The sequence below is a fragment of the Carassius carassius genome, chromosome 37 (assembly GCF_963082965.1).
Source record: "Carassius carassius chromosome 37, fCarCar2.1, whole genome shotgun sequence".
Taxonomy (NCBI): Eukaryota; Metazoa; Chordata; class Actinopteri; order Cypriniformes; family Cyprinidae; genus Carassius; species Carassius carassius.
In genome coordinates, this window is record NC_081791.1 from 22456888 (window position 1) to 22480595 (window position 23708).

General features: G+C 38.4%; 1 protein-coding gene across 3 annotated transcripts in view; it reads left to right on the top strand.

Annotated features, from left to right (window-relative positions):
- The window catches only part of LOC132118402 (plexin-A1-like), a 239357-nt gene that overhangs the window by 6217 nt on the left and 209432 nt on the right, over positions 1–23708 (top strand). For all 3 annotated transcript variants that reach the window (XM_059528225.1, XM_059528223.1, XM_059528224.1), the window contains exon 2: positions 18530–19916. In XM_059528225.1, coding sequence (XP_059384208.1) covers positions 18729–19916 — 1188 coding nt within the window. In that variant the 5' untranslated portion in view covers positions 18530–18728. The remainder of the gene's footprint in view (positions 1–18529; positions 19917–23708) is intronic.

Genomic DNA, 23708 nt, shown 5'->3' on the forward strand with positions numbered 1-23708 from the left:
TAAGACTAAAAGTGATGGGGCCCAAGGGAACGTCCCTCTGAGAGGAACACAGACGCTCCAAAAGACCTTTCAAGAGGTCAGTGGTAGCCATATAGGTGCGTTTTCAATGCGTAAGCAACTGTCCAGTGTACATAAGATGTGGTGTAGTTTATAATACAGTGCTCTGTGAAGTTGTTTCAGCAAATCGATAAAGCTTTCTCTTGATAGATTGATAGATGTAATATTTCATGGTATTGAATTGGTTTTAATAAGAGCGTTGAGCTTGTTAAGTCAAGGTCCTAGTGTTCACTCGCCTCTTAATTAATATCTGATTAAAAGACGGTGTGTATTGATCTCTCTCGGTAATGTTCAACCCTTAATACAGCCAGAATGGATTTAGAAAGTTGACCTCATAATCTCAACTGTTTTCACTTGTGGTTCATTCTGGCATTATAGATTGGGACCTTTGCTTTGTAATTTTGGCTGCTGGTGATCTTTGCTTGGCTGGTTTTGGGCTAAAAGCGTGTTTGATTTGGAGCTCGCTTTGTGAGTTGGTTTTCTTTTAGGATTAGGCCTAATCCGGGTGAGAGAAACCAGCGCATTGGATCTGTTGCGCCAGGCTTATCCGTTGCCCGAGTAACAGAGGACTGTGAAAGGGTTAATTGAAATCCCAAAGCAAGGTGACGTGTCGCCCTAATCCACGATGCCCCTTGACTTCTAACCTCACGGGTGGTCTTTGACGTTGGACCTCCTTGTCAATGCAGGCTTCTTGGGAGCCCAGCAAACTTCTCATTCGGTAATGATGCTTCCTGACAGAGCAGCAGCTCGGGAAACAGAAATCATTAATCATGCTTCTAGCAGCCAATCATGTTTTTTCCAGCAGTCTGAGAGCGAGCAAGTGAAGGAATGGGCTGATTCTTTTTAAGAAGGTGATTATGCCAACAACAGCATCAAATGAGTGAACTTTAAAAAGTCCATACGGATGCAGGGGAAAATGAGATGAGTTTGAACAGAAACGAAATGTAATGTTTTCCCATATTCAGTTGAATAAACAGGTGTTATGAGTTTGTTGATGGTCATTAATAATTTTTTTTCCTAAATCTTTTTGTAATCCTTTCTTTCAAATGTTCTTTTGAACTTATTTTTTTTCCTCATGTACCTTATTTAAACATTACACAAAATAAATCTTAATGATTTTGCTATGTTGTATGAATTATCTATTGACATGAATTTTATAACTCCTGTGCAAAATGTAACTCTTGTTTTCTAAATCTTTCTTTCTTTCTTTCTTTCTTTCTTTCTTTCTTTCTTTCTTTCTTTCTTTCTTTCTTTCTTTCTTTGAGTGGTTGTTTAAGTTGCATTTTGAACATGGGCCTCTCTGTAGAGCTCTGTTGAACATCATCAGCCTGATTCCTTTAACATAGCCGGCTGCAGGCATTCTGTCTCCCTGGAAAATCTCCTCTCTCTCTCTCTCGCCCCCCTCTCAAACACACGCCCTTTGAGTGGCCCGTTCTGGAAATGATTACTCTGCCAGACCAATGAGCAGGCTTCCCTTTGATGGGTCATAAACAGAGGTCGGAGGTCAAATTCCTCTCCCCAGATGGAATTCGCTTGACATGCTTCACTGCAGAGCCCGGAGGTGTTGTGGGGGACGGACTGTACGCATGTCATCATGCCTTAGTGGGTTAGTGTGAGTGTCTGTGTGTAGGATGCATCAGTTAATCTCCTTCGAGACACTGTTTAGAGAGAGGTAATGTGCTATGGTGCCTATGGAAGGTCTGTTTGAGGGAGTGAGGGAGAAGATGACATCATGTGTGAGTGTGTGTGTATTTTGAAACTGTCTGATGGAATAGGACTAGGAGGTGATCAGCCACAGGGGTGTTGGGCTGTGTGCCTTTACACCTCTCCTGACAACCTGCATTTAACGTGTGTTTAGAGCAGTGTGCAATTCACTGTTTGTGAGGTGTTTTCTTCACCACCTCTTGTCGCCTCCCAAAGGAGCTTTTCAGTGGATCCAAATTTTGAGAGACTATTGCCACTGAGTTCAGATTATAGCTGGAAAACAGGTTCATAAAAGTATACTTGTTAATGCAGAGAAACACTAGTCTCTAGACTGAATAGGCACCATAAAGCACTCAGCAGTGTCTTTAGTGAGACTGTGTACTCCCAATGAATGCACAATATGTTGCTTAGTGGAAGTGGGTTCTTTTGTTATAATTTCCATTTTTATATGGGCAGTTGACGAGGCTTTTTTATTTGCTGTTTCTTCCTGAATAAGGCTATTTGGCTATTTTTATTTTTACAATATGTCTTTTGTATGTATTTTATCATGCAGTCCCATGGGAAATATGGAATTAACTTTCCTTAGTAACACACGAATACATGAATATTTTACATATTTAAATTGTCCTCAAAGTTTCTTTTGATTACATTTCTACAAAGCTTTTTATTTTTAGATAGGCCATTTTTTAGATACATCTGTTGAATGTGACTTGGGAGTTGAGCCGTAAAGTCTAAGACGATCTCGAAAAGAGTCTGTTATCTGTTGGCTGTCAAAAGTTTTTCATCAAAAAATGGTAACAACAGTCATGGAATCTAAAAACATTCTCATACTGTCCGTTTGTAAAGTGAAAGGATATTCAAGAGATGAATGGTTTGAATTTCGTCTTGTGTTTTGTTTTCCCTCTCTTTTTTATTAATACTGTATGTCCTCTGTCTTGCTGATTAAAAAGTAAGCCCAAAAGTTTTACTACATCTTACTACATTAGCAGTTTTACTGCATTTGCTGTTTTCAAGGAAAACTAGATTTTTTTGTGCTGCTTGCCTTTGCAAAACTTGCCAGCAGAATGCTAGTGTGTTCTGGGAAATTGCCAGGACCTTGCTATGCAGTTGCTAAGGTGTTATCCCAGTGTTATATTGAGTGGTTGTTAACATTGTACTGTGGGGTTGCTAAGGTGTTCTAGGCAGTTCATAGGTGGTTGCTTACTGTCCTGATTTCAGGTCTCAGTGATATTATCCCTAAATACTGAGAATACATAGCCATCTCTGAGTGAAAGTAGTTTCTAATAAATGTTACAAATAATAACATGGAAATAGCAAGTAACACACTGAAATATATGTGATGTTTTGAATTAGAAAGACTAATATAGTGTGTGAGTGTGTGTGTGTGTGTCTGTATATATATATATCCGCTGCAATATGTTGTTTAATAAAATGTTTCTTTGTAATTAATTGTGACGTTCTGAGTAAAAATAGTTTCTACACCATTTTTCAATGTATGTATATTTTTTTTTGAAGGGGGGGGGGGGGGGGGAATAAATTTCCTAACAGAACATTATCTGAATATATTTTACAAGAAAATACTAATTCAGTTTTTTTCCTATTACATTTAATTCAATATGTTACTTACTGTTTCTTTTTGAAATCTGAGTGAAAATTTACTGCACATTTTTTTCAGTGTAGCCTTTGAGGAATCGTTCGTTACATTTATAGCACAAACTGTGCCACATTAAACTTCAGGAAATAACAAATATGAACAATTATAATTGTGAAACAAGCCATACTAATTATTCCAAAGTTTTGAAGTTTTCTACACCCTTGCCCTGTGTATTTGACTCCAAATGAATGACCTTGTCCTTATATAGGCCTAAAGTGATACACCTCTATCTGTAGTATTCAGAAGGACAGAGACATAAGCGCATCTCTCTTCACATCCGCAGCTGTTAGAACTCGAAATCTCTCAGTGGATGAGAGCTTTTGTGAGATGCAGCAGATGCTGTTTGGTATAAAGGCTCCAGATGAACGCAAGAAGAATGAGTTGTGCTAAGAGCTGGCGAGCTGCCCAATGCAATATAGATATTTCTCTACTTTTTTGCTTGATAAATGTGCTGCAATCCCAAAACTTTTTTTTTTTTTTTTTGGTGTAAAAAGTTTGGGTCTGAATTTTAGCAGACTGAAAATGTCTATGCAGTGTTGTCTTTTGAAGGGCAAGTGGATGGGACAGTAGGTTAATAGTTCGTTTTATTTTTTTTTGTCCTTGGCAGATATATTTTTCTGCACATGACGATGCAAGTCCCGCAGCGGTCTTCGTCAGGGCTACGTTTGTGGCAGCCACCGGGTCGCTGTATAATTGAGAGTGTGATCCTCTTGAGTTGGTATTTACAGTGGCCGACGATACTGTCGCTTTCACACTCTTGGCTCAGATAAGAGCAGTCTGTTTTAGCCTCTTGCTGCATGACTGTTTCCAGCTCGATTCTCATGCTCCTGTGACCCTGTGAGTGATGGCAGTGCAGTGCCTTAATGACCATCAGCAGAGGCGGGCGACCCTCGGCTGTGCCGCTGGCATTAAAACGGATGTCGGTTTATGTGCAAGTGTTTTAACATAAGGGCTCCTCAGCAGTTGAGCGCCACTGATAGCAGTGTGTGTGTGTGTGTTACCACAATGACAGCACACTCCCGTTTACTTGTGTGATTGACTACAGGTTGTTTGCCAGGCACACGTGTGTGTGTGTGTGTTGTGCACGTGTGTTTGCCGACTGGTCATCCTCAGACAGTTCTTAAAGTTTTATAGACTCCAGTGCCAGTCTGTCTCTTCCCTGTTGGATTCCGAATCATGTCCAGATGAGGTGGTTGCACTGGCGGCAGGGGAAATACAAACAGGACGGAACAATGGCCTGGCCCCTGTGCTGCTATATAGGCCAGCAGACTGGGGTAGTGTCCAAACTCACCTCAGTGGAGAATACACTAGACCTAGCTAATAAACACTCCAACAAAATGACAGCGTTAACGCCTTTTGGGCTGTAGATCTAGTGAAGAGGATCATTTCTCCCCAGTTTTTTTAAAACAACTGATGGTTTGTGAAGAATCAGCAAGAGGTTTGTGAGACTAATATTTTTATTATTATAAAAAAATCCAATGGTGAATTAACCTGAATAAGAATGTGTAATAATTGTTTTACATTATAAATTAAAACAAACAAACAAACAAACGAATCATACAAAATGATTAAGTAATATAGCATTTTTTTATTTTAATATTTGATTTCTTATGTTTATAAATATTAACATTCTCCAGTATGATGTACTATTAATTATTTTTTACAATTATTTAATGGTACTTTTCATATTGAAATTTAATTTGTAAATGTTTTCACTAAATCTGATAATTTATTTAAAATTGAAGTAAAATAAAATGATTAAATATACTTTTAAAATGATTAAACTTTATAAGTTTAATATTTTATAAGTAAATATGGTGATTTAATCTGAAACTGTCATTTTTATTTAATTTTAATTGTTTTTATCTGAAATGTTTTTAATATCAGCTACTGTTTTCAATTTTTTTTATTTATTTAATATTTGAAATCATTTTTGTAAATAAAATCTGGACAAATGTAATAATTTTTATAAGGTTTTTATTAGTGTTTTCTCTGTTGATATTACTTGAAAATTTTTGATTTTTGTTTAAGTACTTCAGGCAAATATCAGTGGTTTGACAAAGGTTGGAAACCCTGATTTAATGTTGTCGTTTTGTAAATAAATAATTAAAACCTCCTTTTCTTATATTAAACTCTCATTATTATGAAAGAATATTATGAACTCATTACGGGGAGTGTTTTACTGATAAGAGCAGACTCATTCATAATGAATGTCAACATTTGCTCATGTACGCGGATGTGCTGTAGCTGATATTTTGTTTGTTCGTGGTCGTAAATGGTTGCACTTTCTAGTGACTCATTTATTCTTTTCTCATCTATTCTTTAATTCCTTTTTCATTTAATCATCTAGCATATGACTTTGCTTTTATGCTTTTCAGATGCTTTTCTCTCTTATATTTTAGACGTATAAATGGGGAATGAGACAACAAAATGATTTATCATCAAATTAATTGCTTGAACCAATTGATAGTGAATTTGATGGTTGATGGTTAAAGGAAGGATGTGAAACGTGACGTAAGTGGATAAATTTTTTTCTGTTTGTTTAATGTGTAAAATCCACATAAGTGTTTCCAGAAGCAAGTTGGTTTTTGTTTGACCGAAAATCTGGTTTACCAGTGCTGTTTTAGGCCTGTCATGAAAAGTTAACCTCAACGTGATCGATGTTTTTCCAAGCGACTTCCCGATCAAATCATAGATATACATTTAAGAGTCCTGCTTTGGGCCTCATCAGCCTGTCAGGCTCAAAACAGGGCACTTTCCACAAACAGACGCCCCTTTGGCAGGCCTCATTGTCTAAGCGCTTTACAGAGCGCCACAAGAGCTAAACGTGTTTGCAATTACAGCTAGCGCTAAACCAGAAGCGAAGGTCTCGCGCTTTCAGAAATCACACACTTGACATCTCCACATTTCCTCGCTCTCTTACAGCCCTCTCATAATTTGCTCATAGGTCTCGCTAGCCGGATTCCCCTGCGGTAAACGCGGAGCATAGCTGAAATACCTGCAACTCTCCCCCGCACCCGCCGCTAATCAGTACCACATCTACAGACGTTTCCAGTTTTCCAGGGGATCGGTCTCTGATCCTTCGCCCGCGGGGCCCTGACACGTTCTCACACCAACCTCAACCCTTGGCTGGGATGAGCAGGCTCCCCGTCTGCCGCCGAGCCATCGGTCACTGTCATGGCAACACATTCCTGAATTGAAAGAGCTAGAAAAGGGGTGAGCGAAAGCTTCAGTGGTTTTTCGCTGCAGTAGAGCCGCGAGTAATATTAATGGCCAAAGGAGCAGTCGGACAGCTGGCATACTGAGGCTATTCATCATAATTGTCACACTCTGACTGATCAAATCCTTGGTAGGGCTCAGACACTCGTGGGACAAGGTGCCCTAATTGCTGACTTAGGATCAAGTTTCTTGTTCCTCAGGCCTAATTTATAAGCATTATAAACCACAGGCTCTCTCTCATGTGGAAGATCCATATTAAGCTCTAAGGGACATCTTTCACCTTGCTTAATCTTTGCTGTTCTCTTTTGTAATGCTAGAAGGTTTGGAAACTGAGCTCGAAATTGGTTTCGACTCTGCAACCGAATGATTTTTGTGACATTCAGCTCTGTTAATTGGTTTTGTATTGTACCTAAATATTCTGACAATGTTTCCTGCTGCTAAATCTACAGCTTCATGGCAAACAAAATTTCCGAGATTAGTTATGAGCTTTCTAAATTGAATGCACGCTTGATGATAGTAATACAAAGTCAACAAATAGACTTATGTGTCACACTCTCATGGTGACTATTTTAAGTTTAAGTAAACTGGTGGTTTCTAATTTGTGTGAAAAGAATTTATTCTTTATTTCAGCATGATACTTGATATTTCTTTGAAATTATTTTATTTCTACAACTATTTCATTTTTTTATATGTGCTGTATGTATGACTTTTTCTGTACAAATCACATCATACAAATTCGCCAATTTGTAAAATTTTTCAATTTTGATTGGTTGTGATGTCCTTGCTAGTTTGACTTGTGAACTGAGTTTTTATGAGCTGGTTCTTTTTAATGATTCAGTCAAAAAGACTCTAGAACTCATGAGTTATCCATATCAATCTGAATCAAATGATTCCTTCAGAGTGCTACTTTCAGATGCTGTCTGTGGAAAGCAACGTTTTTGGAGAATTATGCCCTATTCATTTTAGTTAAGTTCATGAGAGAAGTTGTATTGTTTTTTTTTTATAAACTTCTTTTAAGTCTGGTCTTATGCAGGGAATATTTAAATAAATCTTATATCATGTACTTTTATAATATTCAATTTTATTTTTGAATTCATTTTGTAAATATTTTAATAACAAAATCTGATAATTTGCTAAAGTATTTTTTTCTTTAGTAATATTCTTTAGTAAGAATCTCAATCTGAAAATTTAATCTGATAAAACTAATGCATTTTTAAGATTTCAAAAAAATGTTGTTTGTAAAATGTCTACAGCATTGATTGACATTGAGTAACATTTAAAAGGAGTAGTGTTCATTTAGTAAACATTGCTCCTTTGCAAATAATAATCAAATTAATTGGTAATTTCACTGAATTTATTGTAGTGTTGGGGGTAATAAAAATAATATTATGTTAGTTTAGTTTTGTTTAGTGTATTTTTATGTAAATAGGATTAGCTAGCCTATTCTTCTTTCTTAAGAAAAAAAAAAGCTAATGGAATTAACAAACCCAGAATCGTTAAGTTGAATTGAAACCAGAATCGTTAAATTGCCATTTTTATCTATTAGCATTAGACCACCGCTATAAGCCCGTGGGCGAGAGTGTGTAAATACTTTGATTTACATCTATTCTTTGCTCTTTCAGTCTCTTTCTTTCTCCACAAGCATATTTCACCAGCAGCTTGCACGTTTAATGAGGAATTTCATTTCTATTAAACATGCAAATGTAGCCTTTAAAGGAGATGCTGGGATGAAGCTAGCATTCAGATGGCTTTATCTCACCGCTCTGTTCATTAGCCGAGTGTAATTGTATTAGCACAAACGCGTTCGCCGGGAACGCATATATCCGACTAGAAAGGTCACACAGATGACACGGTGAAGGCGCACACGCACATATGCACGTCTCATGCTTGACTTCATGACTTCATCTCTTGATAAGTCTTTTAAAATGAAAGCACCGCTAGAGATGTTTGTTTGTATGCGTGCATGAGTAGGTGGGTGCAAAGCAATGAGTTAAGTTAGTGAAAGTGTAAAGCTCAGCACATAAACTCACACAGTGTGCGGAGGAAAGCAGGCCAGAGAACGGCCGTTGCCCAGTGATGCGATCCTGATGGAATGTGCGCTAGTGAGGCCTGCAGAACATGAAACACCATGAGCTCGGGAGCTACTGTTATGGGATTTGAAGTCTTTATGCCCCCTTTCCCCCTGTAGTTTAAATCATTGCACAGCCGGGATCGGTGGAGCGTTTCGCATTCTGACCTGGCACGAGTATTAGCTTGGCATTTGCCACAGATAATTGTAGCTGGCTTAGAAATGACATCGTAAATCGTAATTGTGGAATTTGCAGGCGTGTTTATCATAATAAAGTCGATTGCTCAACAGATGAGAGCGAGCTAATGGAAGACGATAAGATGCGACGGGTGTACTTCTGCGACGGGCTGAAGGAAATAACTGAACGCATCCCAGGAGGGAGAAAGCTTTTTATTGATGGCTGAACTTTGAGTCAGCAGTGTTTGCGTGCTTTTATTGGCTTTGGGGGAGCTGTATCCCAGACACTGAGGTGTGCTAATGGACAGGGATCTATTAACACAGCCAGAGAAGGAAGGGGATGTGTCTGTTTGGTCTGCGTTTGTTGTTTGTGGGTGTTGCAGTTGGAAACACTGTGACTTTATATTGCTCTCAGCTCTTGCATAAATTATTTTATGACTTTGCATGTTTGCGCATGTATGTGCAACCTCTGTGTGCAGGGCTCACAAAATTTCTAATTTGCTGGTAGCCCTTCGGGCAGATATTCTTCAGATTTTAGTAGCCCAAAATGAATTTGAGTAACCCGAATAATAAAAAAAAAAAAGACATTGGCTGAACTTCACTATGGACAAAACAGCACGATTAAAAGGTTAGTTCACCCAAATATCAAGTAAAGACCTTCGTTCATATTCGGAACACCAATGAAGATATTTTTGATTGAATCTGAGAGCTCTCTGACCCTCCGTAGACAGCAACGCAACTGTAATATTCCCAGGTCCAGAAACTTAGTAAGGACATCTGTAAAACAGTCCATGTGACATCAGTGGTTCAAATTCAGTTTTGCGAAGCTATGAGAATACTTTTTGAGTGCAAAGAAAACTAAAATAACATAATTTATTCAACAATTCTCCTCCCCTGACTTACTCCACCATTTTAGAGAGTATCACAATGCAAACGCATTCTTTCCCCTAAGCATAAACAATGCTGATTATGCAGATTAGGTTCATGCATGCACTTTTCCCCCCATATTTAAACAATGCTGATTATGTTGATTACGTTCAAAAAGTGTTGAATAAGTAAATTTTTATGACTTTTTAATTTGCACAAGTATTTTACTTCAACATTGGTTTTTATTTTATTTTCTTATTCTATATAATTTATTTTAAGCATTTTATTTTATTTAACTTTTATTTAATCTTTTACTTTATTTCACTTATACTTTTTGTTATTTTTTTTTTCTTTACTTAACTTTTTGCTTAACTTATTTTACTTTAACTTTTGTTTTTGTTATTTTCTTATCTTAAATTATTCTGTTTTGTTATTCCATTTTATTTCAAACGATTCTGTTTTGTCCATTTAATTTGACTTAACCGTTGCTTTATTTTACTTTGTATTTCTTATATATTTTGTTATTTTATTATTATTTTTTAACTTATTTAACTTTTTAGTTTATTTAACGTTTGTACTCTATACTCCAATAACTGTATTTTATTTTATTTTATTTTATTTTTTAACTATTGGTTTCTTAACAGTACAGGAACCCTGCATGGTTGTATGAAGCATGTTTGTGTATACTATATATAGATGACTTTGTTGCAGTCATGTTAACCATATGTTTCTTACATTAATATTAGTATCGTTGAAGCATGTGTTAATCTGCTATGACTAGGTGTCTTGTAGTGTGAGTTTGCATAAATTTGGTGACAGTTGTGTCATTTAAACTGCTGCGGTAGCAACATTTACTGCAACGTAAAAAGAGCCAGTGATTAGACTTGATGGCTTTTCCCTTGAAGTGTCTTGTCCTTTCCCATAGCTCACAATTTATGCCCACTATGACCTTGTGAGCTTGGATTTCTTCTCTGATTTAAGATTAGTCTGCAGTGTTGTAGAATTCAGTCCACATAATAACACTTCAGATCGTGCAGTGGATTTTAGGAATCATGTAAGTTTAGTTCCACATCATGGTGCATTATGTATCCACAGAGTTAGTAGTGCTTGCTAAGGCCATTGTTATTTCTCATACTTCAATGTTTTTCAAAGTTTTAAATTTGGGCAAATAAGTCTTACAGATTTATGGTACAGACATGATTTATAACAGTGTGGCATATTGAGTTTGATTTGTAACTGGTGGACAATAAAAAGTGAAAATAATTCTCAATTCTTTTACTGTTGACCTCACAGGCCATGTGTTCAATCAAAATCTGCAGTATTTTGGTACAAAATTGATTGTTACTCACTAGAAAATGGTCAAATTAGACAGATGGCAGAATGAATGTGTCTTTGAGAGATGCCCATTCAAAAGCCATGAACAAAACAAATGTAACCCAGTATGCACTTGCACAACATGAACAAACATAGTTTGAGCAGACCACATATTGGCTGCCAAAAACCTAAAGCCATTGACATTTTCATAATTTTATACTATTTCATGTTTAAGCAGTTAATTGTAATATTAATTTTTTAAAACTTTATTTAAATTTTCAATGGAGGGTCAGAAAGCTCTCGGACAAAATATATATTTTTTCTTAAACTGTAGAAACCCCAAACCAGTTGTGAACCACAGTTTAATGTGCCATGCAAATCTAGTACCACTGTTTTTTTCTCTTCCCAAAATGCACCTGTTTAAATTTTAAATTTAAATATATAAAAAAGAAAACCTGCTGTATGAAGTTGTTGGTGGTTTGGGGGCAGTTATCATGGTGTCAGTGGGTCACATGCTAAGGAGTGACGCTATAAAAGAAGGACAGTGTTCTCTGATTTTGGCAAATCCACAGTGCAACAGGCCTGGCACACAATCACCTCCTCAGTGTCCTCTACTCCTGCAGACACCGGGCCCTCCCCGCTGCACTGCCATTAGTCAAACCGAAACAATAACCACCCTCAGCACGAGAGAGCGTTCTGTAGAGTTAAACAACCTGAATGGAGGCGGAGTGTGACTTGCGCTGGTCATTTAAACATGGCAGGATTAGTCTGGCAGTATTAGATTAGCAATTAGCAATCAGTGAGAAGCAGAGCAAATGTTTTTTTTTTTTTTTTTTTCTAGATGCTGCATATAACCCATCCCACACTGGTGTTTGATTAACTTATAATACAGGTTAAAATGTATATGAATATTGCATTGAAATTGATATTCACTACTTTAATTACATAAAAATCTTTTTTTCTTTTTCTTTTTTTCTTTTCTTTTTTTTACAAAGAAAGTTTTGAATTTTCCAAACAATTCTAAAAATCTAAAAATATTTTTCTAATTTTCTTATTTCTAATTGTCTTATTTGTCACGATTATCTAATTATTAATATTTAATTAAAATAATAACTTTTATAAATAAATTATTACATTTTGATTCCTTGAAAATATTTTTTTTCTGAAAAAGATAAGGTGGTTGCCTGGGTGTTTATATAGTATAGCCTTTAACAAGGGTTGCGCCATATTTAATTTTTGACCGGAATAAAAAGAGTCTGTGAGGGGTAGTAGTGTGCATTCAATGGATTTTTTTTTAAACAACATACTGACTGTTCAGCTGACGAAACAGTAGACGAAAAATCCATAAAGTTTTGAATTGTGAAAATTACATGATCTAGAACCTTCACAGTTGCCGCCGTTGTAAAGACTGTGAGTCTATCCCTCATAGCCTTGTTTTCATCCATGTTAAATTCAAAATGGCACCTACCCTGACCAAGTTTAGTTACTAAAGTGTTCAGAGTTGTTCTTGGCACATTTCTGTGCAGTTGCCAGGGTGTGTTTGCTGGCTTAATTTGAGAGTCCACCAAGTTTCTCTCATTTTCTGTTATTTTTGTAGTTCGGTTTATTGTTTGGCATGTGAAAATTCCTTATTAGTAAAGTACTAGCATACCTATTGTCAACTAACTGCATTATTTGGGATAGCCTATAATGTTTTAGTCTGTAGCACAGATCTAATCTAATTAATACATTTGAGTTGAATACAGTGATTAAGCCATAACCATAAGAATAAGCAACAGCAGTAGCATTGTTTTTTTGTAAAGCAAGATTTGTTAGTAATATTGTATGTTAACATTTAACGTTCCAACCAAAGAATACCCAAGACATATCACTAGTATACTTTTGAATGGGGAAAAATGCAATGCTCACTATGGCCAGAATTTGATGTTTCCCCGTTCAAAGAGATACGAGCTGCACTTGGATGCCCAAGAGGCGTTTCAAAGATGGCTGCCGAATGACATGACTTGTCTTAAAGAGACTTTGTTCCAACACTTGTGAAAATTAACTATGGTTTTACTACAAATTAAACAACAAAAAACAAAACATGGTTACTATAGTTAAACCATGGTAACCACAAATTAACCATGGTTTTGTTACACTCACCATAGTTTAACCATAGCATTTGTAATAAAACTGTTATTATACAGTACAAATGGTAATCGACACGCCAGAAAACTATACTATAATTTTACTAAGGGAATAAAATTGTTGTTGTGTTGTAGAGTCCAGAGGCCAGGATTCATGAAAATCTTCTTAAAAGATGTTAAGACTTTTCTCCTATGAGCTGACCTTTCATTTATTTTTTCAATTCAGCCTCTGTCCTACATTATTTCCTTCTGAATATTCTGCCTCACTTGTTAAATGTGCTGCAGATGCAGTTTCTTGTCATCAACTCCCACTGGAACAGTTACTATTTGGCTGTTTTTGCTTTTTAAAATATGTGTACATAAGGCTGAACTAAGGAACTGCAGAAATTGCAGTCATTGGCGCATTTTAACCACTATTGTTTCTGTCAGCTTTTTATTTCTCCTCTTCTCTCTGGCATGAAGGAGTCATTCCCTCGGCCAGTCACACACACTTAAAGCTGCTGCATCCCTCTAAATCAGGGGTGCCCAACCCTGCTCCTGGCGATCGACTGTCCTGTAAAGTTTAGCTCCAATCCTAATCAAACACACCTGAAGCAACTAATTAAGGTCTTCAGGCTCACTTAAAAATTAAAGGCAGGTGTGTTTGATTAGGGTTGGAGCCAAACTTTGCAGGATAGTCGATCGCCAGGAACAGGGTTGGGCACCCCTGCCAAATCATCATCCTCATAAAACTCACAATCTGTTATTTAGCATCAAAGATTGGCTACCTAGACTGAAGCAAACTCGCATTGCTATATCATACCTTTAGCTGAATAAGATGAGATGTCGTTCCAAAGCTCTGTATCGCAAATCATTTCCCTCTGTCAACAAGTCATTGTTTCCTCTATCACCCCACCCCCATGATCACAGTCACAGTGTAGCTCTGCTAAAATATCACTTTCACCGGAGGTCTCACTGGATTGAGGCTATTATTGCTTTTTTAATATTGGGGGCTAAATCGAAGCTGACTGGTTTTAATATCTCGATTAAATCAAAATATACTACTGCTGGTGTTATACAGTTTGTCTAATATAATTGCAAATATGTAGCATTTTGTGAACAACGTCTTTTCCTAGTGCTCAGGCAAATGTTTTTCTTGCTGCTTATCAGTAAACGTCTTCCACTGGTTTGGTGGTGAATGCCTGGCTTAACGGTAATAATCTTTAAATGTTTGTCCTGCACACATTTTTGTTTTTTGCTCTAATTTTATTACACTAATCTGATGTCTTAATTTGATTACACAAATTGGATTCATTATTATGGATTTACATTTATTATGCAGTCCAGAATCTGTTTTCATGTTTAGACACCTGATAATGTTGCTGGTTTTTAATTGTGGATAGGAGTGATGGAGTGAAACAGAGAAAGGAAGGACATAAAGCTTTCACAAAAAACGAGATAGGATTGGCATAATAGACAGAAAGGCAAAATGAATGAATTAAGTATTTCAAGACAGAAAGACATAAAGAAAGAAGCAGAACAATAAAAAGCCTTGCCTGTGTGTGTGTTTGTGGATTAAGGCCTCTATGTATTGATGTATGTGAGTGTGTCTGCGTGCTTGTAATAGAAAGCAGATCCCGCTATGCAGAGCCTCTCTGGGTGGTTTAGTTGTGGCCATCACTGAGTCCTGCCTGCCTTCTACCCCACAATGCTCAGCGATGTGACCTCCATGTTAAAGAGGTGCTCTGTATAAATTTGCTTAAGTATGAGGGGCCGTTTTCATGGCTTGTGCTGTAATTTATGTGCCACAAGCAATAAATCATTGCGGATACCTTGGTCCCGCCAGCCATTTTCTGAGCTGGGCAGGTTTTGCTATCCTGAAGGTACCATGCAACTCCCATACCTCCTCTAATTGATTCATCCAATTTCACCTTTATCCTTGATGTGGGCCTGTTTGGAGCAAGTGGGTGGGATGTCATAATTGCTGTATCCCTCACAAATAGCATTGCGGTGCAGTGTTATAAATTGCAGCACGTGTTCTGTAATTTTGCTGCAGCAGTTTGTTTATTATAATTTATCTTTCTTTCTTTTTTCATTTTCTGAGATAAAGTGGACACTTGGATCTGCATTTAAGCAGCTTCCGCTGCCTCATTAGCATATATTTGTCCCAGATAAGTCAAAACTTTTGACAGCTTTGTTTTTATAGTGTGTAATGGGTCAGGTGCAGCACTGCTAAATTCAGTTTTAAGTGTGTTGTGGAGTTATTTAGTTAGTTACTTGATTATTTATAGGCAATTTTTTTATGTTTTTTTACTGCTGGGAATTTGCTTTGACAGTGTCCCTGTATGACAGAGCCAAAAAGAACCTCGGAGTGCGGATTCTCAGTCAGTTGAGCTTAGAAGAGCTCAGTTGTGATGATCAATACAGAGTAGAGATATTTGGATCCTTGTCAGCACACTACATTACACAGCAAATATTGTGAGACGGTATAAAGCTCAGAATAGCTGAAAATCATTTTTAAATGCCTCATATTATCAAATTTTTATTTTGTTGTTATTTTTGTCCAATTGTGTCAGTGCACTTTGAGGTCTGTGCCATTTTTCCTCCAATATTGCATGTGTTTGCAAAATGCAGTGATACTTTAAACTTTGTCTTCTAACAGACTTGATCTGAATGTCTTTCCAAGTAAAAAGTCCTATGCATAGAGCATATCACAAGCAGCACCAAGGTCATGGGTTCGATCCCCAGGGAGTCACTTTGGATATTGATGCCTCATGACAGTAGTTTTAATCAATAAACACTATTGACTAAAGTATGACACAAAAACATACAGTTTTTTTTGCTATTTTCCACATGGTAAACAACAATTTAATTTTGAATGAATACATTTTCCCCCATTTTACTCAGATGATGTGTAGCATGTTGGCCTATCTAGTAAACTATATGATGTGTTGACATGTGTAAATGTGTCTGGTCTCTCGCACAGCTGTTTCGTAATTTGCGCATGACAGTCCGCCTGCAGTATGGCTCACAGCATCGAGTGGTGAATGAGACCCAGAGGCAGTCTCCTCGCTCAATAGTCTTGTGAAGTGAGATAAATGTCATCTGAGATACAATGATGCTTCTGTTTTGAACACTGGAGAAGGTCACAGCAGCAGACAGTCCCTGCTGCTGGCTAGATGAGAGGCCTGAGACTGCCCTTGTTTTAGTGGCTTTGCACTCTGAGGATGTAGCTGGACACCCAGAGCTCCTCTTCATCGCCCATGATCACATGAATGTCATTAGACTTTCAATTAGAACAAATTTGATGGATTGTCTCTCTTTCCGCAGCCCTGTGGTTGAGGGCATGTTGTCTGTACTGTGGTATTTTAAAACCCGTGGTTCAAGGAAAGTGCTTTTGTTTTATGTGAGGTCAACTTGAATGGCTTCTCTGAGTAAGCGTGAGGAAATGAGAATGTTTATTGCTGACGCTTCTGAGCTTATGGCATTCTTCAAGGTGAATTCGTAAACTAGTCTACGGTTATGGCTTCGCTCACTTTTTCCTCATTCCTCTTCTCATCTACTCTCTCCTGCTCTATTTTCTTTCCTTTTTGTGCCAGCTGAGTTGGCACAGACTGTCTGAAATATTTAGGGGCACAGCAGGTCTATCAGACGAGTTCTCAGTGTGGAGTTTGTGGAGTGCACTGCTGTCTGCAAGCTTGACACACTCATTAAAGGGTTAGTTCACCCGGATAGCAAAATTATGTAATTAATAACTTACCCTCATGTTGTTTCAAACCTGTAAGACCTCCGTTTATCTTTGTTTAAGATATTTTAGATTTAGTCCGAGAGCTCTTAGTGCCTCCGTTTAAGCTGTGTGTACGGTATACTGTCCATGTCCAGAAAGGTAAGAAAAACATCATCAAAGTAGTCCATGTGACATCAGAGGGTCAGTTAGAATTTTTTGAAGCATCGAAAATACATTTTGGTCCAAAAATAGCAAAAACGACGACTTTATTCAGCATTGTCTTCTCTTCCGTGTCTGTTGTGAGAGAGAGTTCAAAACAAAGCAGTCTGGATATCCGGTTCGCGAACGAATCATTCAGTTCACCAAATCGAACTGAATCGTTTTAAACGGTTCGCATCTCTAATATGCATTAATCCACAAATGACTTAAGCTGTTAACTTTTTTAGTGTGGCTGACACTCCCTCAGAGTTAAAACAAACCAATATCCAGGAGTAATTCATGTACTCAAACAGTACACTGACTGAACTGCTGTGAAGAGAGAACTGAAGATGAACACCGAGCCGAGCCAGATAACGAACAACAGACTGACTCGTTCTCGAGTCAAGAACCGTTTCTGTCAGACGCGTCCGATTCGAGAACTGAGGAGCTGATGATACTGTGCATGTGTGATTCAGTGTGAAGCAGACTGACACACAGAGCGCCTGAACTGAACTGATTCTTTTGGTGATTGATTCGGAACTGATTCTGTGAAAGTGTTATGAGCGCGGGTAAACCGAAGGCTTGAATCAAGGGCAATCATCGCAAATGACGCCATTACGTCGAGCGCAAAAGAACCGGTGAACTGTTTTCTTCACCCGGTTTATTGAATTGAACTGTCCGAAAGAACTACTGGTGATCCGAAAACCGATGCAACCGGTTCTTGACTCGTGAACGAGTCAGTTTATTGTTCGTTATCTGGCTCGGCTCAGTGTTCATCTTCAGTTCTCTCTTCACAGCAGTTCAGTCAGTGTACTGTTTGAGTGCATGCATTACTCCGGGATATTGGATAATCGTTTAAAACGATTCAGTTCGATTTGGTGAACTGAATGATTCGTTCGCGAACCGGATATCCACACTGCTTTGTTTGGAACTCTCTCACAACAGGCCAGACACGGAAGAGAAGACAATGCTGAATAAAGTCGTCGTTTTTGCTATTTTTGGACCAAAATGTATTTTCGATGCTTCAAAAAATTCTAACCGACCCTCTGATGTCACATGGACTACTTTGATGTTGTTTTTCTTACCTTTCTGGACATGGACAGTATACCATACACACAGCTTCAATGGAGGGACTGAGAGCTCTCGGACTAAATCTAAAATATCTTAAACTGTGTTCCAAAGATAAACAGAGGTCTTACGGGTTTGGAACAACATGAGGGTAAGTTATTAATAACATAATTTTGCTATCTGGGTGAACTAACCCTTTAAATGTTGTATAGGATTCCACCCAGGGCCCCACTGTAAGATAAATGTGTTTATGTATTATGAGCTCTTTTTTCTCTTGGGCAGGAAGAACTTTTAAACTCCAGTCGAATCAATAGACAATGTTCTATTCTGTTTTTCTCCAACACTCATGATGTGTTTTTCTACCCTTGCAGGGCTAGCGGCCATGGCACTGCAGATGATGGTGTAGACGACAACTCGGTGCTGAGAGAGAGAGCAGAGAGGACACTGAGTCAATAAGTCGCTCTCCCCGCCATAGACTGACAGACGCTGTTCAGGTTTTTTTCCGGGCCCAAGATCACAAAGGTGAACAGATCACCTGGCCTACCACTTCCTCTCAGAAAGATATTCAAAATGCTGCCATATGGGAGGAGGCCCCTTCCCGCCTCTCTTCGCGAGGCATTCCTCCTCCTCTTCTTCCTCTCGTTCCTCCCTCAATATGAGGGGCTCAATGTTAACCTCTCTTACTTCCGGACCTTTACCCCACCAGAGGGAGGGCTTACACATTTGGTTGTCCATAACAAAACGGGTGAAGTTTACGTCGGTGCTGTCAATTGGATCTACAAGCTCTCCAGCAACCTCACCAAGCTCCGAAACCATGTTACCGGTCCTGTGGTGGATAATGAGAAATGTTACCCACCACCTGGTGTTCAGTCTTGCCCTCATGAGCTATCACAGACTAGCAATGTCAACAAGCTGTTGCTTCTGGATTCAGGACAGAACAGGCTCATTGCATGTGGAAGCACCTCACAGGGTATATGCCAGTTCCTCCGACTGGATGACCTCTTCAAACTTGGTGAGCCACATCACCGCAAGGAGCACTACCTTTCAAGTGTGTCCGAGGCGGGCACTATGTCAGGAGTTGTTATTAGTGGAACCCAAGGTGAAGACAGCGGCAAATTGTTCGTAGGTACACCCATCGAAGGAAAATCTGAGTACTTCCCAACTCTCTCCAGTCGTAAGCTGATGGCTAATGAGGAGAATGCTGAAATGTTCAGCTTTGTCTACCAGGATGAGTTTGTCTCCTCACAGCTCAAGATTCCATCCGACACACTTTCCAAGTTCCCTACTTTTGACATCTACTACGTCTATGGCTTTAGCAGTGAGCAGTTCATCTACTATCTAACTCTCCAGCTGGACACCCAACTTACTTCGCCAGATGCCAGTGGTGAACAGTTCTTCACCTCCAAGATTGTCCGCCTCTGTGTGGATGACCCCAAGTTCTACTCCTATGTAGAGTTTCCTATTGGCTGTACCAAGGATGGTGTGGAATACAGATTGGTTCAAGATGCCTACCTCAGTCGGCCTGGTGCCAAGCTGGCGCGATCATTGGGTATCTCTGAACAGGAAGAGGTGTTGTTTACCGTTTTTGCTCAGGGCCAAAAGAACCGGGCCAAGCCACCGAAAGAATCAGCCCTGTGCCTGTTCACACTGCGAAAAATCAAGGAAAAGATTAAGGAGAGGATACAATCCTGCTACAGGGGTGAAGGAAAACTATCCCTGCCCTGGCTCCTCAACAAGGAACTGAACTGCATCAACTCAGTAAGTCACACTCACTAACTATATTGTTACATTAACAAGCAAGATACCAGGTGCACTGTTGACTTTAGTTCTGACTTGTTTGTAAATTAATGAAAGTACCTTAAGTCCCTCAACTCAGTTCCAGTGTTGATGGGTGTTGTAGCATTCAGTCGATTATAGAATGCATGTTATTTCCAGATCATTGGTGCGGTAAAGCAGCTGGGAATATCTTGTCCATGTCCATGGAAGCAGGGCCTGAGAATCTCACTGTTGCTTAACAGGGAAACTTCCATTCTCAAGTCAGATTAACTAGCCCAGCCACATCATTAGCTCAGTTCATGGGATTAGTGCCCTGTCACTTTCTTGCCTCACGTGTCCATTTCCTCAAGTGATAATTGATTTAAACTCTTAAAGTTGTCCTGTTTTTGTTGTCCAAGTCCTCTTGGGACCTTCATTCTGGTGTCAGAACAATGTGGATAGCCACAGAGAGGCTAGTGTGCAGGCGCATAGCTTACTTGCTAATCAATAGCGCTCTTAGCTGTGCTCTCTACATAGGCTATCATAGGAAAAAGCCAAGTCGGCAGTTCTACACCAAACACAATGCTCTAGCACAGAATGAGGGGATTATTCCCAGAGAACAGCCCAAATCCTCCCTTCTATTATATGTGCAGCATGTTCCTGGGTGATTCGACTGTACTCAGACATACAAGAGGAAACACATTTTGGCTGATGGAGCGAGTCAGAGACTTGTGAGAGTAATAAAAAATAGAAGGATGGAGCTGGTGATTATGAAAGAAAGGAAGATGAAGGGAAGGGAGGCAGATAAGGATCGAGAAAGTGTGCAGATTTTGCTTCTCATGTAGTATTATGATATATTATGATGCAGTTTCAGTGATGTAGTTATTGTTTCACAATTCTTATGCCATGACACCTCATCTTCCGTATTTTGTCATATCACTAGTGGGTTATGAATTATTACATTTCTCTGACAACTTTTATTAAATGCCTGAAATGAGAAAACATAATATTCGCTTCAGTTTATAATAGCAATATGTGATTTGATCAAACTGTTAGCACATACATCAAAGCTCTAAAATTCAAACTAGACAGAAATTCATTTTACCATCCATCATATGGTGAATTGTAATCACCTATCAGAATACATATCACAGTTAGAGAGACCTGCTGTTATTCAGCTGTCATAGACTCTCTTTCAAAAGCAGGTTTGATTGAGACCTTATGCTATCTTTTTTATGTCATATACTAAGTAATTTTATTCAATAAAATTGTGCTTTCCGTAAAGAAAATTGGTGGAAAATTCATGAAGAAAATAGAGAGACCAACACATATTTCTTTCTTTTGTGGAACATGAAAAGATAATTTGAAGCACAACAACATTGACTGTCATTGTGTGAAGATATCTTTTGTGTCCTACAGAAGAAAGTAATGCATACGTTTGAAACTGCATGATAATGACAATAAATAATATTTCTGGCTGAACTATCCCCTGTTGCTCTGCCATAAAAATAATCAATAAGACTATTTCGATCTAATACTTGCTGAAAATGCAATACTTATTTGGCTTCCAACACATTTTGAAATTAAGTTTTTGTTTATTATGAGAAATATTTGGGGCTTTACTTTGCCTTGTTCATAATCTTAACAGTTGTCTTTATAGTGCATTGTGGGTAGTGTAAACCATATGCTCTAATGTAGTTTTTGATGGTAGCGGCCACAGTGGAAGAATCCTTCTGCGAATAACTGACAGTGGCATTAACGATAATAACTGCTGCCATTATAATAACGGGCCTGGAGCAATCTGCCTTGGTAATGATGGCGGCATGGCTGGCTGAATTGGATGAAAAGATAACGCTCTGAGGGTCCTCCACCGGCAAGCTTCCAGCTTATGAATAATTCACCCTCACTCACCTTGTGTTATTCATTTATAGCCCATCACAATCAGTGCATGATCAAAAATCCCTCTGCCTCTGCGCTCTGCTTACAAGCAATTAATGTCGTCATTTTCCAATCACAAAGCACACTTTCATAATTCAGAAGGCTTTGTGGGAGACACACGTGCAGACAGACGGAAAGCCGACTGGAGTGGGAAAAACAACGAGAGATGTGCGCGATTGGACAGACAGACAGTAAGCACTTTTGACGTCTTTCTTCTGCCCACCTGTCCTGTTGTTCATGGTAAAGCTATGCATATATGTAAATGAGAAACCATACATGATGGTGCTTGATTACCATCTGCGACACTGTGTTGCAATCCATCAACGACACATCAGCAGAGTCAAATAATAATTACACACAGACTTCTCTATCCTGTTTCTTATCAAGGCTGGCAGTAGTACTTTTTCACTGTAATTCATTTCATTGGCCTTTTCTTTATAAAATAACTGACGACTATAATGGACACTTTTGTTCATATACAGGAAGGGCCTCTAATATTATTCAATACAGCATTATGATGCAGCAGCATTTAGGAAGCTGAATACTAAATTTGTACTTTGCTGCCAAAGTGTCCCATTCAGATGCTGATATGAGTCTTTCTTATGTTTTCAAACCTATTGATCTACAGGATATAGAGATTATTCTGTTGGATGGTGGCGTCTCTATGTCTATTTCCATGCAGCTTGCATGCCAGACTCTCCTCCAAAAATTCCGAATTTATGGCGGAATGTAACAAGAGGAACTTTTAAAAGTTCCAGGTCACCTTCTGTGCCAGATGCAAGCTGGTTTCCAACCATCTGAATTGTGCCCGTAAAAAATTAAAATAAAAAAACAGAAGAAGGGGAAAAAGCAGAACAAAAACATATTAACATTGCTAATGAGTTTTTCAGTATGTCCACATGTGATATTAATGAGCACAACAACTGCACACAATAACAACAAACAACAATACACACTCGTCACTTCTGTACTTGAGTATGAACATTATCGAATGACTTTAAGCTGATTTTGTGTGTGGCATTGAGACAAATTGTTGTTTAATTGATGAATGAAAATATGCCAGGACAAACTCCTCACCCTTTGCTCCTTTGCATAATTACATTATCACTTATCTCAGTTGATCACTTGCCTGGTGATTTTGATTGCTAGAAGTTATCCTTCTTTCATTGGTTCTGTTTTTCCCTCAGACTGAAGGCAGAAAGATTTTCTGTCTTGTCTTTTAATCTCTGATGCCATTGAGACTTCCCCAATGAAAGACTTGGTGATTTAATCATGACATTGAATATCATTTGCTTGCTGTTGGTGTTCACTTAGGTTTCTTTTTTGACTCTTAAGAACAGCTCAAGGAAATGAGAGAACAAGTCCATGTGGGAGCTCTAAACGGACATGCAAAAAAGATATTGTACTGGATTACACTTTAATGGCTTCCCATCTGTGCTTCCTTCCCTGTGGGGTATTGATCAGAGATGACTGGATATTGAAAAATCATATAGATGAAACTATATCCACCTCAATAGCCTTGGGGCTAATCGTTTTTCCATAGTTATTTATCGTGCTCTGGAACACAGGTTTGAGATTAAGGGAATCCTCTGCAGATTTTTCTTCCTTAAAGGGGAAACAAAGAAGGAAAATTGACAATGCATGTGAGGCTATATCTCGGCAACGGTTTGGCATATTGAGACCAAACTTGGTGTGTGTTATAATGAGCATGACCTGAGACTACCTGCAGTGTTTCGACGCAGCGCCACCAGATATTAAAAATGCATATTTTGGCTTATAACTTTTTGAATGGAAAATTTCCCATACTTCCTGTCCGCCATTTTGATTAATGTTGAAAACCTTTTTTGTCGAACTCCT